At 38.4% G+C, this 15,816-nt stretch overlaps 1 protein-coding gene across 2 annotated transcripts in view; it reads left to right on the forward strand.

Annotated features, from left to right (window-relative positions):
• The first annotated feature begins 1,815 nt into the window (after positions 1–1,815).
• arhgef3 (Rho guanine nucleotide exchange factor (GEF) 3) overlaps positions 1,816–15,816 on the forward strand; it is a 34,286-nt gene continuing 20,285 nt past the window's right edge. Inside the window, exons 1-2 of one of the 2 annotated variants that reach the window (XM_067586378.1) lie at positions 1,816–2,073; positions 11,270–11,336. In XM_067586378.1, coding sequence (XP_067442479.1) covers positions 2,036–2,073; positions 11,270–11,336 — 105 coding nt within the window. In that variant the 5' untranslated portion in view covers positions 1,816–2,035. Of the gene's footprint in view, positions 2,074–11,269; positions 11,337–12,962; positions 13,487–15,816 lie in introns of those variants that run through there. The other variant, XM_067586379.1, reaches the window with a different exon arrangement.

Consider the following 15,816-nt stretch of genomic DNA (forward strand, 5'->3'; position numbering starts at 1 on the left):
AAGAAAAACAAAAATGAACTCATATTTATTCTTTTTACATTTGTAGCAAGTTACAAATCTGCAGAAAAATGAATTTACTGGATCACTACGGATTCATTGAGAAATATTCCAGGCAGTAACTCAGAATTTATATTGCTTTACGACTGGTAATCATCTCGTTTGCTTCAAGCTGACCAACGAGTTTTGGTTTCTTACACTAAAACACACACACACTTCACTGATGGAAAAACCAGCAGACAGCTCTATAGTGTGTGAGCTGTGAAGCGTCAATGGTTGAAACAACAGAAGCCTGTAAAGGACACAGACAGCCGAGCTCGAAGGCACAACATCAGCCGGCCCAGCACCGCCTTCCTTCAGTATAAAAGCACAGGCTCTGTCACTGTCAGGAGTCAGGCCACAACTAATGACTTTTTATTATCGATTAGTCTGTTAATTATCTTTTCGATTGTTTGGTTTGTACGTGCAAACCGTAACACTGATATCATGAAGTGAAAGTTGGGATCGAATCGTCTGCTCAGTCTCATAACCTTCATGATCTTTTTATTTTATCAGATAGTTCCTGATTTAGTGTTTGTGAGTGAGTCTTTGGACATGATTTCACATTTAAGAACTTCTTTTGTTATCAAAAAGTAGCATTTTGGTTATTTATTCCTAAACTCATTAAACTCATAAACTCATTGCATTAGAATTTAAAAAGCCAAAACATATTCAATTAAAAAAAAATCCGTATTTTATATGTGAAACAATCAGTTTATAAAATATGCATTGTTATTCTGTAGATTAGTGAACCAAACAGTATAACTTGTTAAAATTAGTTTTATCTTGACAACATTAAAATGCTGCTTTGTTAGGCTACACAACAGTGAATTAATATTAATTTAAATAACAGTAATATTTATGTGATAAATGTAACACTGTAAACAGGGTTATTTTGAATAATTGCTTTTGGCAGCAACGTTTTGCTGCTAATACTCATGTACTTTTACTTAAAGGATCGGTTTACAATTTTTCAAGTTTGTCTTAAAACAACAGTCAGGAGCCCAAATGAACATTGAAACATGTTTTTCTTTCCATAATCATTCCTCCTGTTCCTACTGACCATTAGAAGATCCCATCATAATGCACTTACAATGTAAATGATGGAGGACAAAATCCACAGTCCTGTGCAAAAATGTATTTATGAGTTTATCTGAAGCTAATATGAAGCTTCAGCCACCAAATGAGTCAAATCAAGTAGATATCTTTCAATGTTACAGTACTTTTAGTGCCAAAGTCCCTCTTTTTGTTGCTATACTTCCATCGCAACTCAACAGGGATGTAAATGTGGCAGATATCCACTTGATATGACTGACTCAGACAGAAAGCCTCATATAAGCTTCAGATAAACTTTTAAATGCATGTTTGCACAAAATGACTGTGTGGACACACTGTGGATTTTGTCCACCATCACTTTTGAAGAGGATCTTTTAATAGTCAGTATGAACAGGAGGAATGATTACAGAAAACCTCTTTCAGTGTTCATATAGATACCTGACTGTTGTTTTAAGACACACCTGAAAAAATGTGAATTTATCCTTTAAGCAGTATTTGAAGTTTCCACTTTTACTCATGATTGTGTATTATGATGTATAAATACTTTTTTCTTACTATAAAAATATAATATAAAATATCTCAGTACCACAGCCTGATAGGTAAATCTTATTGATTGATTAATTTATTAATTTATTAATTGGTTATAAATAATTAAGTAATATGTGGCTCTTATGTTGAAGGTGTCACCGGAAGAGAGATATCTCGCGCGAGCTTGACGGTTAGATGAGAGCTGGACTTTCAGTTGAATCACAGCGACCCACAGTTTGTTGTTGAGCTCAATATACGGACAAAAGTTTGACCTTGACTTATTTTAGAGGAGGAAAAGTTTGTTTTTACTCGTCTAGAGATCGACAGCAGCCGGAAACAGTTAGTTTGGGTGTTTGTGCTGTAAATCAGTGGATTGTGGATCTGCTTTGGTGTGTTTGGGAGGAGCTGCAGTCCGATGCAGGCAGGTGATGGATGTCAACGCCGGGGTGCAAGGTGAGAGGCTGCACCGTGAACCTGGGAATTATTAGCTTTCTTCAGTGTTTTGGAGAAACAAAATGCAGTTTAAAAAAGAGAAAGATTGGGCGTTTTTCTGTTTTCTGTTTGTGTAAGAGAAGAAGAATGTGAGCAAACAGATAGGGAGGAACTCTTCTGCCTGTCTGTCTGCCTGTCTGTCTGCCTGTCTTTCTCTCTGACTGTCTTTCTCTGTCTGTCTGAGACATTGTGACTGTGTGCAGGAGTTTAAATCATCACTGTCAATGATCTGAGGTCGAGAGACCCTGAAACATTCAGTCTACTAGAGAGAGAAGGAGGAGGAGGAGGAGGAGGAGGAGAAGGAGGAGTGGGGAGACAGAGAAAGAAAGAAGAGAGGTTTTATTGCAGCAGTGTGAGTCACAAGTTTGTCCGAGGGTGACTTATACTCTGTAAACACACACACACACACACATACACACACACACTCACTCAGACCTCTGTAAACAGTTTGCCATCATGGCAGCCTGGTGTGGAGAGATGTTTATTTGTTGTTTTGCTAAAAGTCTACAGTTGCTGCTGTATCTAGAGGTTGTAGTAATGCTATTGTAATACAGCAATAATAATAATAAGAAACCTTATTTATACAGAACGTTTCTTAACAAAGTTACAACATGCTTTACAGAAAAAGAAGAAAAAAACAACAGATAAATGCAACAGAGATGCAACAATTAGTTAATTAATCAATTAGTTACCAACTATTAAAGTAATTGCCAACTGTATACAATCAATTAATCAAGTTGAGTATTTTTAAGGAGAAATTTTCCAAATTCTCTGAATTTCTGATTTCTGCATCTTAAATGTAAATATTTACTGGTTTCTTTAGTCTTCTGTGACAGTAAAGAGAATATCTTTGGGTTGTGGACAAAACAAGACATTTGAAGACGTCGTCTTGGTCTCTGGGAAACAGTGATCGACAATTTTCACAATTTCTGGACCAAACAACTAATCAATTAATCAAGAAAATTAGTGCAATAATAATAAAATAGTTGCAGACTGAAAAGGCACAAACCTGTCCACAGACAAACAGAATATGTGGTTTTGATCATCGCTCTGTTCATTTACTTGCTTTAATTGTTTCTGAAACACTTTCTGCAGGTTTTTCGTCCTTATATTCTAAAACAAATGAGCATCTGCTGCTGTACTGGATCCTAACCTGAGCACCTCGTCATTTGAACAAAAATAAAATTATTTAGTAAACATTTGGTAACTACAACTCCCATGATGCTTGGACAGAGCCTCAGACTCATGGGTTTACACACGGGTAGGCAATAAGAATAAAATCCTCTAGAGCTGCAATGATTAGTAAATAAATTGTTTAGTCAGCAACTATGTTGACAATCAAATGATCGCTTCTGTCATTTTTCAAGCAAAAAGGCAAAAAAATCTCTGGTTTCAGCCTCTCAAATATGAGGATTTCCTTTTTTTTGTCTAATGTGACAGTAAATTAAAAATCTTAAGGTTTTGGACTGTTGGTTGAAAAAAACAAGCAAACTGAAGACATCGCTGAGGGCTCTGATAACTGTGAACAACATTTTTCCACAAATGGAAAAATTTAAACATTTTATAGACTAAATAATTAATCGAGAAAATAATCAGCAGATGAATTAATGATGAAAATAATCATTAGCTGCAGCCCTAATGTATTTGTAATCGTAAAATGCAGTGATAAATATTGTGATCTAGTACATTTTTCATATAATTAATGGATGAACAGTTTATTGATAAAATAAACGTGTAATAATTATATTTTACCAGCAAATAAAATATCAGAAAAAAACAAGGTACATTAATGCAAAACATCACTGAAACCTGATCTAGTTATTGATGTGCAACATTGTCCACAACAACCTAAAACAAGCAGAGATATTAAAGGAATAAATCTTACTATTAACAGTATCAGAAAATCTCTGCTGCTGTACAAATTTCATTCTTCTATGGTCATATCGTCCAACAATACAACTGTGAGTCAGTTAAACTGATTCTCACCTTAGATTCTCTGTCCTCATACGTCCAAACGTTGTCCTTCCATTTCCTGCTGCAGGAGGATGCTGTTCACAGCGGTTTACAATAATTGAGGTCTTCCTGCTGCATGGTCAGTTTAGAAAAACACTACCAGCGACAGAAAGTGAAGAGAAACGTGGAAAACAGCTGATTAGAGACCAGAATCCCTCAAAGTAATTAATAAAAGATGAATATACAGAGTGTTAAATGTGCCTTTTATCCATTTTAAAGCTGCATGAATTGAATTGAAAACTAGGAGCCAAAAGAGGCTAAAAAGCTCAGAGTTATTTGATTTATAGTTAATATAAGAAACATCGATGTGGTGTTTTTACATTAAGATATTCAAGATAAATCTCTAAAGTTTTAATAAGAGCTGAAGCAGTGTGAGTCTTCATGTGAATGCTGCCGTACAGTCGTAATAACAGGCGAGGAGACGCAGCACTGAGGCGACCTGAAGCATTCAGTGTTGATCTTTGGAGGAATGTGGTTCTGCTGCTGTCGGGAGAAAATGACAATGTTGTTCAGGTGATGTTTGTTCTGCTGCTTTGTTCTGTCACTAATCATCACGTTTCTGCCAGCAGTATGCTGCACTGCTGGTTCCAGGAGGCGTGAGCGAGTGTTTGTGTGGTGATTAACAGTTTTGATCAGTTCAAATGTCTGCAGCAGTCCAGAGTCTTAAAATTGTCCTCAACAAGAAACTGAAAACAAAGCTGTTTTCTTTATACAGTATATATAAGTATATCTTTTGTGGCTGTTGTTGTTGTTTGTCCTAGAGCCTTTATACTATTTGAAATGTATACCTTTATTGCTATAAAATGTTACTTAGAGCTGAAGCAACTTCATTCAAAGTGTCCTCGGAGGTAGAGCTGCAACAATTAGTTGATTAATTGATCAACAGAAAATGAATCGTCAACAATTTTGATAATTTATTAATCGTTTTGAGGTATTTTTTAAGAAGAAATGCCAAAATATGAATATTTTCTGGTTTCTTTAGTTCTCTATGATTGTAAACTGAATATCTTTGTGTTGTGGACTGTTGGTCGGGACTAAAAAAGACATTTTGGGAAATGATGATCATTGACAGTGACTGTTTCTGACATATAATCATTAGTTGCAGCCTTACAGTGAACTAATAGACATAAGTACTACATTACCAATCAAACCTAGTAATTATACTACAACTCTGCTTATTAAAATGTGAAAGCAGGTGGAAGTGAAACACAGCTGAATAATTGTTATTGCAACATAATGTTTTTATAGGCAAAGATCTCGTACGGCTGCTCGTGCTTAGATGATATTTAACATTTGAGAACTTCATTATACAAGTTACTATAAATATTTTAAATGTTTTCAGTTTACAGTGATATGACAATGATTTTCGAAAAAGGAAATGTCAAATTAGGAAACAAATGATTTTATAATCTTACGTAAAGTAGCTGTTGAGTAATGAAAATATTTCAAATTGGGTGACTGGGTTCAGTTCTGAGCTGATGTTTGTAAGTCTGACCTGATGTCAGCTTGTCTCTGACAGGCGGAGCAGCGTTTCCTCTGATGTTTCCTGAACCAAGGCCCTGACATCATGTTCAGCTTTTTCCTCAGCAGGAAATAATGTCATCCCACCTGCTGTAAAAATAAGACAGTGTTTATAGAGGAAGAGAATCCTTGTCTCGTTCGGCAGTAAATTACAGTTTCTTTTGTTGGTGTTTCATAATAAAATCCCAGAAAGGAGATTCGTCCTCATAATCACATATAATTGAGTTTTAATGCAATAGCTGATCCTAACTGTAGACTCTTGACTTTTGAAACAGCATTTCGCAAAACAAACTCCACCCAAGATCCACTTACTTACTTGTTCTGGAGCTTTTAATCATATCACACGGTCTTCACTGGCTTTCTCATTTTAATTAGTTTTCTCACTTTAATGGAACTGTCGATGTTTGCACAGTTTTAATGATAAGACTGCCGTTACTGTCACCAAATCCCAACAGAACTTTCAGCCTAATCTAATCTGTCTTTGAAACTGTGTGTTAGTTTTACTAAAGTTTAGGCTCTTCACAGGAGCTTTTTAACTTCTTTCTGAACACTGAATGCATGTTTGAGTCTGACAACTGAATCTTTACTGAGAGAGAGAGAGATTAAAAACAGATGAGGGGTAAAAGATTCAACAAGAGAAAAAGAGAGAGAGGCAAGAGCCTGCAGCCAAAGACACCTCTGATCTGGATTATGGATGTGTGTGTGCGTGTGTGTGTGTGCGTGTGTGTGTGTGTGTGTGTTGTGGGATGATTTGTGCTATTGGAAAAAGCACTGCAACTCCCTGGAATGAATTAGTCATACACTTAAACACACACATATTTAAACACACACACACACACACACACACACACACACAGGGAGGACAGACTACAAAGCTTTGATCAGATAAAAATGCAGAATAAGTTTCTGTTTGGTTTCAGGTTTTTATGCTGATAAAACAGTACTTTGTGATGATAAACCACCACCACAGTGTGTTTTCCATTTCGTTATGTTGTTCCCTCTGTAGTGAACCTTAAATTGTCCTACAATGCAGCTCAAAAAAGCCTGAAAAAGACTCCAGAAAAGAGTCCATATTGTTCTTTTCTTTCTTTCAAGGTTCTTTTTATTGATTTTAAAACTTTTACAAAAAGATCACCTCCCATCGCTCCCTCCCGTGCTGTCACAGAGTTGGTGTTACTGTCGTCTACATCACGTATCAGTCCGCCATGTAATGCATGCAGTGCATATACAAAAGTCTAGATCCACATCCAGCACATGGCACCTGAGTTTTCAAAAATCTTCATTTTCTTGCTTCCACTCTCAGCAAACAGTTCTTCTACAGTATTGTTTGTGTACTCTTTATATTTAACTGATGCGCTAAAGCTCAACCTAACAAATAAGATGGATAGCAGTGCGAAAGCAGTCAGAAATACTTCACTGAATTTTTTGAATGGTTATGTATTCTTCTATTGTTAATACAATACAGTAAAAGGTTTTAACACTTAGGTCTTATCTGTGCAGGTACAACCAGTGGCTAATGTTAGCAAACTTTGGGTGTAAACTGACAGTACATTTGACACAGTGCTGATATAAAATACGTGTACATTTTCCTACATGTATGATTCTGTAATTGATATCATTACTTGAGCGGAAAAATGTAGCATGTTGATGGAAGTCTTCCATCAACATATTGACTGCGCCACAAGGGGAATAAACACTCTGGATCACTGCTACACGCCATTCAAAAACAGCTACAGAGCGGAATTGCTACCCGCGTTCGGGAAGAGCGACCATGCGGCCATCTTGCCTAAGTCAAAGTATGTAAACATTGCATGCCCCCAGTGACATGAGAGGTCAGGAAATCAGAGGCCGCCCTACAGTCTGCAGTACATGACGCAGTCTGGAGCCATTCAAGGACACCACGGTCGACATGACCGATGACATCAATGGATTCACTGAGTCTGTGGTGGATTTAATTAGTGGAACAACAGAAGCAACTGTACCCAAAAACTACAGTTAAATCATTCCGCAACCAGAAACCATGGATTACCAGAACCATCCAGGATGCCATAAACACACACTGCAACCTACAATTTAGGGTTGCAGTGTGGAAACATGGACAATTATAAAGCAGCAGCCTACAGTGTAAGCAGAGCAGTAAAGGAGGCAAAAAGGAAAGAAAGTGGAGAAGAAAGTGGAACTACAATTCCAGGAGGACAATCTCAGGAAGATGTGGCAAGGTCTAAGAACTACGACAGATTTCAAGCCGCCCACCCCCTTTGTCAAGTACTGATGCATATCTAGCAAATGAGCCAAACAACTTTTATACTCGCTTTGAGGCCATTGGCAGCCAGCAAGCAAAAACAGCTGAAGAAGAGGTTAATAGATGGGTGGGTGCACCTTTCACACCTATCGCCCTTTCTGAGCATGACGTCAGGAGGGCTTTCAAGCGTGTGAACACCAAGAAAGCATAGCGGTATCAAGCAGTATCAGTGGGCGGGTCCTCGAACTATGTGCTGACAAACTAGTGCCGGTGTTCACAATGATATGCAACCTGTCCCTGGTTCAGTCTGTCATACCCACATGCTCCAAGAGGTCCACCATTACTCCTGTACCCAAGAAATTAAGGCCAGCCTGCCTGAATAACTACCGCCCAGTGGTTCTCACCTCTGTAGTGATGAAGTGTTTTGAATGGCTGGTCAAGGATTACATCTGTTCCTCACTAACCTGCACACTGCACCCACTACAGTTTGTCTACCGTCCCAACCGATCAATGGAAGACGCCATAGCACACATCCTCCGCACCACCCTATCTCACTTGGACAAGAAAGGGAGCTATGTGAGATTATGCGTCACTGACTACAGTTCAGCGTTTAACACCATAGTTCCCTCCTGCTTCGTCACAAAGCTCAAGGATCTGGGATTAAACACCTCACTGTGCATGTGGATCCTTGACTTCTTGATGGGCAGACCCCAGGTGGTGAGGGTAGGTGGACACACCTCTTCTACCCTCATCCTTAACACCGGAGCACCCCAGGGCTGCGTTGTTAGCCCCCTGCTGTACTCCCTGTATACACACGACTGTAGCCAGTTTCAACTCAACACTATCATCAAGTTTGCTGACGACACAGCTGTGATGGGCCTGATCACAGAAAACAATGAAAAGGCCTATCTGAAGGAAGTAGAGGACCTGACCCGCTGGTGTCAGGACAATAACCTAGCAGGGAAGGAACTATGTCCTCCTTAATATCAACGGATCTTCAGTCGACAGGGTGGACAACTTACCTTGGCATACACATCACCGAGGGCCTGACCTGGGCGCTGCATACTGGCTTAGTGGTGAGAAAGGCAAGGCAGAGACTGTTTCACCTCAGATGAGGCATGAGGAAATTCAAATACTGAGGAATATCTACTCCTGCACCATTATGAGCATCCTGACAGGGAACATTACTGCCTGGTACAGAAACAGCACCTAACAGGACCCCAGGGCCCTACAAAGAGTGGTTTGTTTGGCTGAACATACAATAGGCAGTGCTCTACCCTGCGTAAAGGATATTTACACCAGGTGCTGCAAGAATAAGGAGAATTATTAAGGACCCCAACCACCTGGATAACAGCTTTTTCTCCCCGGTACCGGATACACCAGGCCAGCACTGAAAGGCTCTGGAAGAGCTTCTACCCACCCTCAGGCCACTAGGACCCTAAATGAGGTCACTGCCTAAGACTGCCAGACGTTATACAGGATCCTGGTTCCCACCAAACCCCCTTGCACCTACGGAGGAAGGGTGGTGCAGTTAAAGCTGCATTGATGCTGATGAAACATTATTGCTCATTTTGAAACTCTCCTGGTTGACTTATCACCACAAACAATGAGACCATGAGCTGAAAAAATGTAGCTGATTCGCTGATTGAAAAGAAAATAACAGCAGAGATGAAACTGCATCCATAACAACTTCAACATATAGCCTAAGCAAAGTACGACACCCAGAGACAATTGCTGTAAGAAACACCCAATCAGAGAGCTTCAGATTCTGTTAAGTAACAGATTGATTTTTTGTAGAGGTTGATAGATTTGTACGTTGTGGGGACATTAATCTGATTACACAGTCACGTTGTGTGGACTCACCTCGCTTTCGGGGACAAAAAGCAAGTCCCCATAACATAAATGATGAAATAAATGAAATAAATTTAGGATGAAGACTTGGTTTAGGGTAAGGCAAGTAGTGGTTGTGGTTAGGGTTAGGGCATTTCTCCAAGGTTTTAATGTAAGTCAGTGTAATGACCTCTGAAGTGATGGAAACACAACTGTGTGCATGTTTCCTTTTTTAGGTAAAGTGTCAGAAGGCAGGAAACAGAAGAGAGCTGCTCTATGTCTCTCTCTCATCTATATCATCTGTTCACTCCTTCCTCGATCTCTCTCTCTCTTACAACACACACACACACACACACACACTCCAGCTGAGGGTGTGTGATGATGTAATGTGTCGGGACTGTTGTTGACCTTTTTGTGTGTGTGTGTCTGTTCAACTTTCTCACAGTTTCCTCTCTGTCCGCTTTGTTTTCTGTCCAAAAGAGCCTCTTAAAATAAAATAAACTTTCAGGATAAATATGTCAAGATTCTCGAGAACTTTTTGTTTATTTTGTGTTTACATGTTCTGACCAACAGAAACCACCAGATGGAGCTCTGCTCAAACCCCAAGCTGAACCACTACCTTCAACATACAAGTGAAAAACTGTGTATAAATCAAAATCCTGCCTCTTTCTCAAGGATGTATAGGTTTGGATGTTTTAGGGCTGCAACTAACAATTATTTTAATTATAGATTTATCTGTTCATTGTTTTCTTGATTAATCAGTTAATCGTTTGGTCTTTAAAATGTCAGAAAATTGCAAAAAAAAATGCATCACAATTTCCTAAAGCCCAAAGTCATTCAGTTTACCATCACGAAAAACTGCAAATATGAACAATTAAGAAGCTACAACTAATGAATTTTGGGAATTTCTACTTTGAAAGAGACTTAAATGATTATTGATTACAAAGATAGTTGCAGAGTAATTTTCTGTTTATTGACTAATCAACTATTCGTTGCAGTTCTAAAAAATCTAGATCAATTCACAATTAAATGTATTATATATAGCAACCTGCATACATACATAAATACACAGATGCAAACAAATTGAATAAGGATTGAAGTCAATAAGCCTAAAAAATCTGATCTCGACACAACAAGGTTCGATTCCAAATAACCGATTATTGATCAGAAGAAAATACATATCAGAAGATCACACGTTAGAAAACATAGAGTAGTATCAGGAGTCTTGTCATCTTTGCTCGTTTCCTCTAAAGCTGTTCAATAACTCGACCAAAAAACAATGTGAAATAACACTAACGTTGCTTGTTTGTTTATAAAGTGTACACTGAGGGGTATTGTTTTGGTTTCTCAGTCTTGCCTTAGTCAAAAGAAATTCATTGTTACTTATTTTAATAGAAATCTCATCAAATGTCTTTGTGTGTGTGTGTGTGTGTGTATTCAGTAAAAGTGAGTGCTGGTCCTTGTACGTCTCAGTTGCTCTGTAGAGTTCAGGAAACGCTGATGAATTAATCTTTGCTTGTCTGTCTTCCTTTCTCTCTGTCCTTCCTTCAGGTGGAAGCTGCAAAAGAAGACTTCCTCCTTCTCTCTTCTCTCCCCTGACGGCTGGTCCTTCAGAGGGGTAAGAACTAATCCTGCACGTTAACTGATCCATATTATTCACTGCATCGTGATAACTGCACACTTATTTAAGAGATGGTGCATGACGTGGTGTCTCCATATCAGCCGATCCTGAGTGAGGAGGAAATGAAAAAGCTCCTTTGATTCTGACTCAGAGTGTATTATGGCTTTAACACCACTTACCAAACAAAAGAAAAGGGGTTTCCAAAGTGATAATAAACAGAGCTTACAAGAAACGTGACATCGCCCTGTGGTTCAGGGGTGGAGTGTCCCAGCATACGTCATAGATTTTTTTGGGGGGGTCTAGAGGTCAGAAAAACTGGATTTTCTCTGGAAAGAGGAAAATAACTGTAATGAACACTTAAAAATATGATCAATTGATGAGTGTAATAAAGTGACTATATGTAATTTTTGCCATTTTAAAATTCACTACTTCAAAAAAGTGGATTTAGTGTTAAGTTCCTCTTTAAGTACTTTGAATAAAAGCATTAAATAACAAATGTTGAGCCAGCTTTTTTGCTTGATAACTTCTGCTTTTTTTTGCTTGAGCAGCTCCAGCACAACAGTCCCATTTAAATCAAAGACGTGGCTCTGTTGTTTCACTCAGTGTTAATGTCCGTCTTAATGAGGATTTAAGTACAACAACTAGTCGATTAAAGTGGGGGAATGACCGTGGTCATGTGTGAAAGAAAACAATGCTGACCGTTGGTAGAAAACAGGATGTGAACGGCGGTCTTTGTTGACCCTTTCCTCCACTCTGACCTCCTTTTTCAGAGGTGTTGGACCATGAACACGTTTCATGTCCAACTAATGCAAATTAGTCTGTTATTAACGTCAATTTTAGGAGACAGGTTTGGAACAGGTGACTACTTCTGCTTTAGGACTGCAACTAATGATAGTTAACAATCAATCTTCTGATTAATCTTTTGATTAATCGTTTGGTATATAAAATTTCAGATAAAAATGAGGCATGCCGTTAATAATTCTAAAAGCCCAAGTTGACGTATTCACATTGTTTGATATTTATTTAGTATAAATATCATCAAAGACAAAGAAAACCAGCAAATTATTTGTATTTGAGAAGCTGGAACTGGTGAGTTTTGGCATTTTTGCTTTGAAAGATGAGTTAAATGACTTGATTTAATTTGTCAAGATAGTTACAGATTCATTTTCTGCCGATCAGCTAATTGATTAATCTAGCTCTACTTGACTTGATTTCCATTTAAGGTATTTTTTTTAGAATTCTCACTGTGGTTTATATTATTGCCATTATTTTATGGTCGGTTTGAATAAAAACACAAAAACATTAACAAAAAAGCTATGTGAAATCCTGGAATGATGGCCAAAACTACAAAAATAAGTAATAATGGACCTTCCCGTAAGGTTTGGCTACCTGACAAAAATAGTATTCTGTTTAGTCGTCACTTTTCGTAAGACAGGGGCGGATTTTTTTTTTTTGTAGGATTTTTGTAAACCGCAGTTAATAGTCTTCTCCTGTCTACTTCTGGTGTCATAGTGTCTCCTGTAGCTCCTAATTATAGCGGCAGCTTGTTTCCCCCGACGACCGTCACTTCCTGTTTGTCCAATGGGAACTGAGTGGACGGACACACACACACATACACACACACACACACACACACAATGTGAAGGATTCTTGAGGGTCTGTAGATCCACTCAGAGAGGAGGTGAAGCTGAAGAAGTTTAGATTGTGACTGAGGAGGCGGAGGAGAGCAGGAGAAAAGAAGAAGGTAGAAAACAGGAGGTGAAGAGAAGGAGTGATAAAAGAGGAGAAAAACAAGTTCGGAGTAACGCCGGAGAAACTGAATGAGGAGGTGAAGAGAAGGAGAGCAGAAAAGAAAAGTCGAGTTGAGAAACAACAAGAAAAGGGAAAAAGGGGGAAAAAGCGATGTGACTGTGAAGGAGGTGATTGAAAGGAGGAGAGAGGAATCAAAAAAAGGGAAAGAAAAATTGATTGCAGATGTGAGGAGGAGAAAAGAGAGGACCTCTGATGTGACTTTGGGATAAAAACAAAGTGACCTGGAGGAAGAGGAGCAGCAGATGTGACTGCGGAGAATTAATTAACACTCGAACTGTGTTTGAGGAGCAGATCTGATCCTGATGATGGGCTGCTGTCTGTTTGTTTACTATCGGGTGAGTTTCTGTGAGCGTGTGGTGGAAGAAAGTACACGATGTTTCATGTGTGTCTTAAAACAAGAGTCAAGGGTTTTGGTTGTTGTAATCATTCCTTCTGTTATTACCAGCCATTAAAAAATACCCTCCAAATGTGCTTTTAATATAAGTGATGGGGGACAAAATCCACAGTCCTAGTTTTGTGCATTTAAAAGTTTATTTGAAGCTAATATGAAGCTTCAGCTGCCCAAATTAGTCAAATCAAGATATCTTCCAAAGACTTTGTAGTACAAATTTGAAATTTTGTGTAATTTCTGTACACTGTCTATTCAGCTACACTTAATTACTGTGGATGACTTTACATGGATTTTTCTTATAGATACTGAACACCATAATGTGCAAACTGTATGATGCAGAATGCATTGTTATTATTATGATCCAAATCAGTCTGATGATCATAGACTTCATCTGCATTTCATCTGTCCAGTCAGGTACTCAGGTCAGAGTGTTTAACACATCTACGAGAGTAAATGAGATTATTATCCAACACAATACAAACCACTTCCTGATATTCACTGTGATTGACACAAGAAACAAAAACCATAAAACTGTAATAAAAGCACCACAGCTAACTTCACATTGTTAGAGGGAGCAGGAATAACCGACCAGTTTGGATAAGTGTCATTAAAACTGCACTGTAGCACCATACCGTTGTTTTATTGTTTTGCTTTAATGCACTTAGTGTCATACTGTTGAATTTTGATGAAGTAATTTTTTTTGTCTTTAACTATTTGTTCATATATTGTGTATATTAAAATATGCACATATAAACATGTAGTTTTTTTTTTTTTTTTTTTTTACAATGCGTGGAGTGAGGAATGTGTAGCTGAATGGGTCTGAGCCCCACTGTGATGCTGACACTGATGTGACCACAGGGATAGTTAAAGTTTTTGCAGTATTCCCATAATGCAGATCTTTTTTTCTTTATTTACCAAGATACACTCCTCCTCTAACTACACTGAATTTTCAGTCTGTGTCCCCTGATGTCAAGTTGTCATGACAAATATAAAAATAAATAATAATATAAATAATATTAAAATTACAGTTTGGAAATAATCAACAATGACATATTCTTTGTGTGTCAAATGGTTTGAAGTATACCACTGTAGCACATTATAAACTGAAACAATGACTACCTTTCTTGTAGAGGGGCCTTGTGACAAATGGTGCATATTCCTAAATACATTGGTGTTAAACAGGATTACCACAAACAGAGTGATCAATAGTGGCCTAGAGCTTGTTTTTGCTCCAGGACAGGTTTATGCGGCCTTACTGGGACAAGTTCCCCCCAGTGAAAAAATAGATGCATGGTCATTTTGATTATCCACGTTAGCAGCAAGGTTCTACAGTGGGAATAACAGTGTCTGTCTTTCAGTTCATAGCTTTGGTCCAGGCTGAAATATCTCAACAAATGGTATTGGATGGTATTACATGAAATTTTGTACAGACATTCATGTTCCCCAGAGAATTAATCCTATTGCCTTTGGTGATCGTCTGACATTCATGTTTCCCTCAGGATGAATTATAATATGAATTATATTAACTTTTATTATTTACTGTTTTAATAACTAAAAGCGTTTCATCTAGCGCCATCATCAGGTAAAAAAATAGTGCGTCCAATACTTTAGTTTATGACTAAATACCTGCAAAACTAATAACATTCCCTTTAGCTTCAGCTGCACTTTGTGTTTAGTGCTAATTAGCAAATGTTGTGATCATGGTAAACATTACACCTGCTAAACATTAGCATGTTAGCATATTGATGTTAGCATTTAGCTCAAAGCGCCACTGTGTCCACGTGCAGCCTCAAAGAGCTGGTAGTGTCGCTGTAGACTTGTTAACACAGAAATGTTAAGTTATTCCCTGTGATATTTAATTTCCAGCTGATTGATAGGTAGCGGTGAATGTTAGAGGAAGCTGACAGACCTTATATGGACGGGAGGACCAGACTCCTCCTCTCTGGTTTCAATAGAGACAGTGAGTTAAAGGTAAAGTCTGCCAGGTTATATAACGTCCGGCCAACAACAAAGTCTGAACACAATACTGAACAAACAGCAGACATCCTGCTATTGTTTCTCTCTGCTACACTGTTCCCAACATCCTCCTCCTCTCCTCTCTTTTCGTCCTCTCCTCCTCCTCTCCTCTCTTGCCTTCCTCCCTTTTCCTCCTCTCCCCTCTTCTCCTCTCCTGCCTTCCTCCCTTTTCCTCCTCTCCCCTCCCCTTCATTTTCCTCCTCCTCCTCTCCTCTCCTCTCCTCCTCCTCCTCTTCCTCCTCCTTCTCTCCTCTCTTT

Source organism: Thunnus thynnus, chromosome 4 (genome assembly GCF_963924715.1).
Source record: "Thunnus thynnus chromosome 4, fThuThy2.1, whole genome shotgun sequence".
NCBI classification, from domain to species: Eukaryota; Metazoa; Chordata; class Actinopteri; order Scombriformes; family Scombridae; genus Thunnus; species Thunnus thynnus.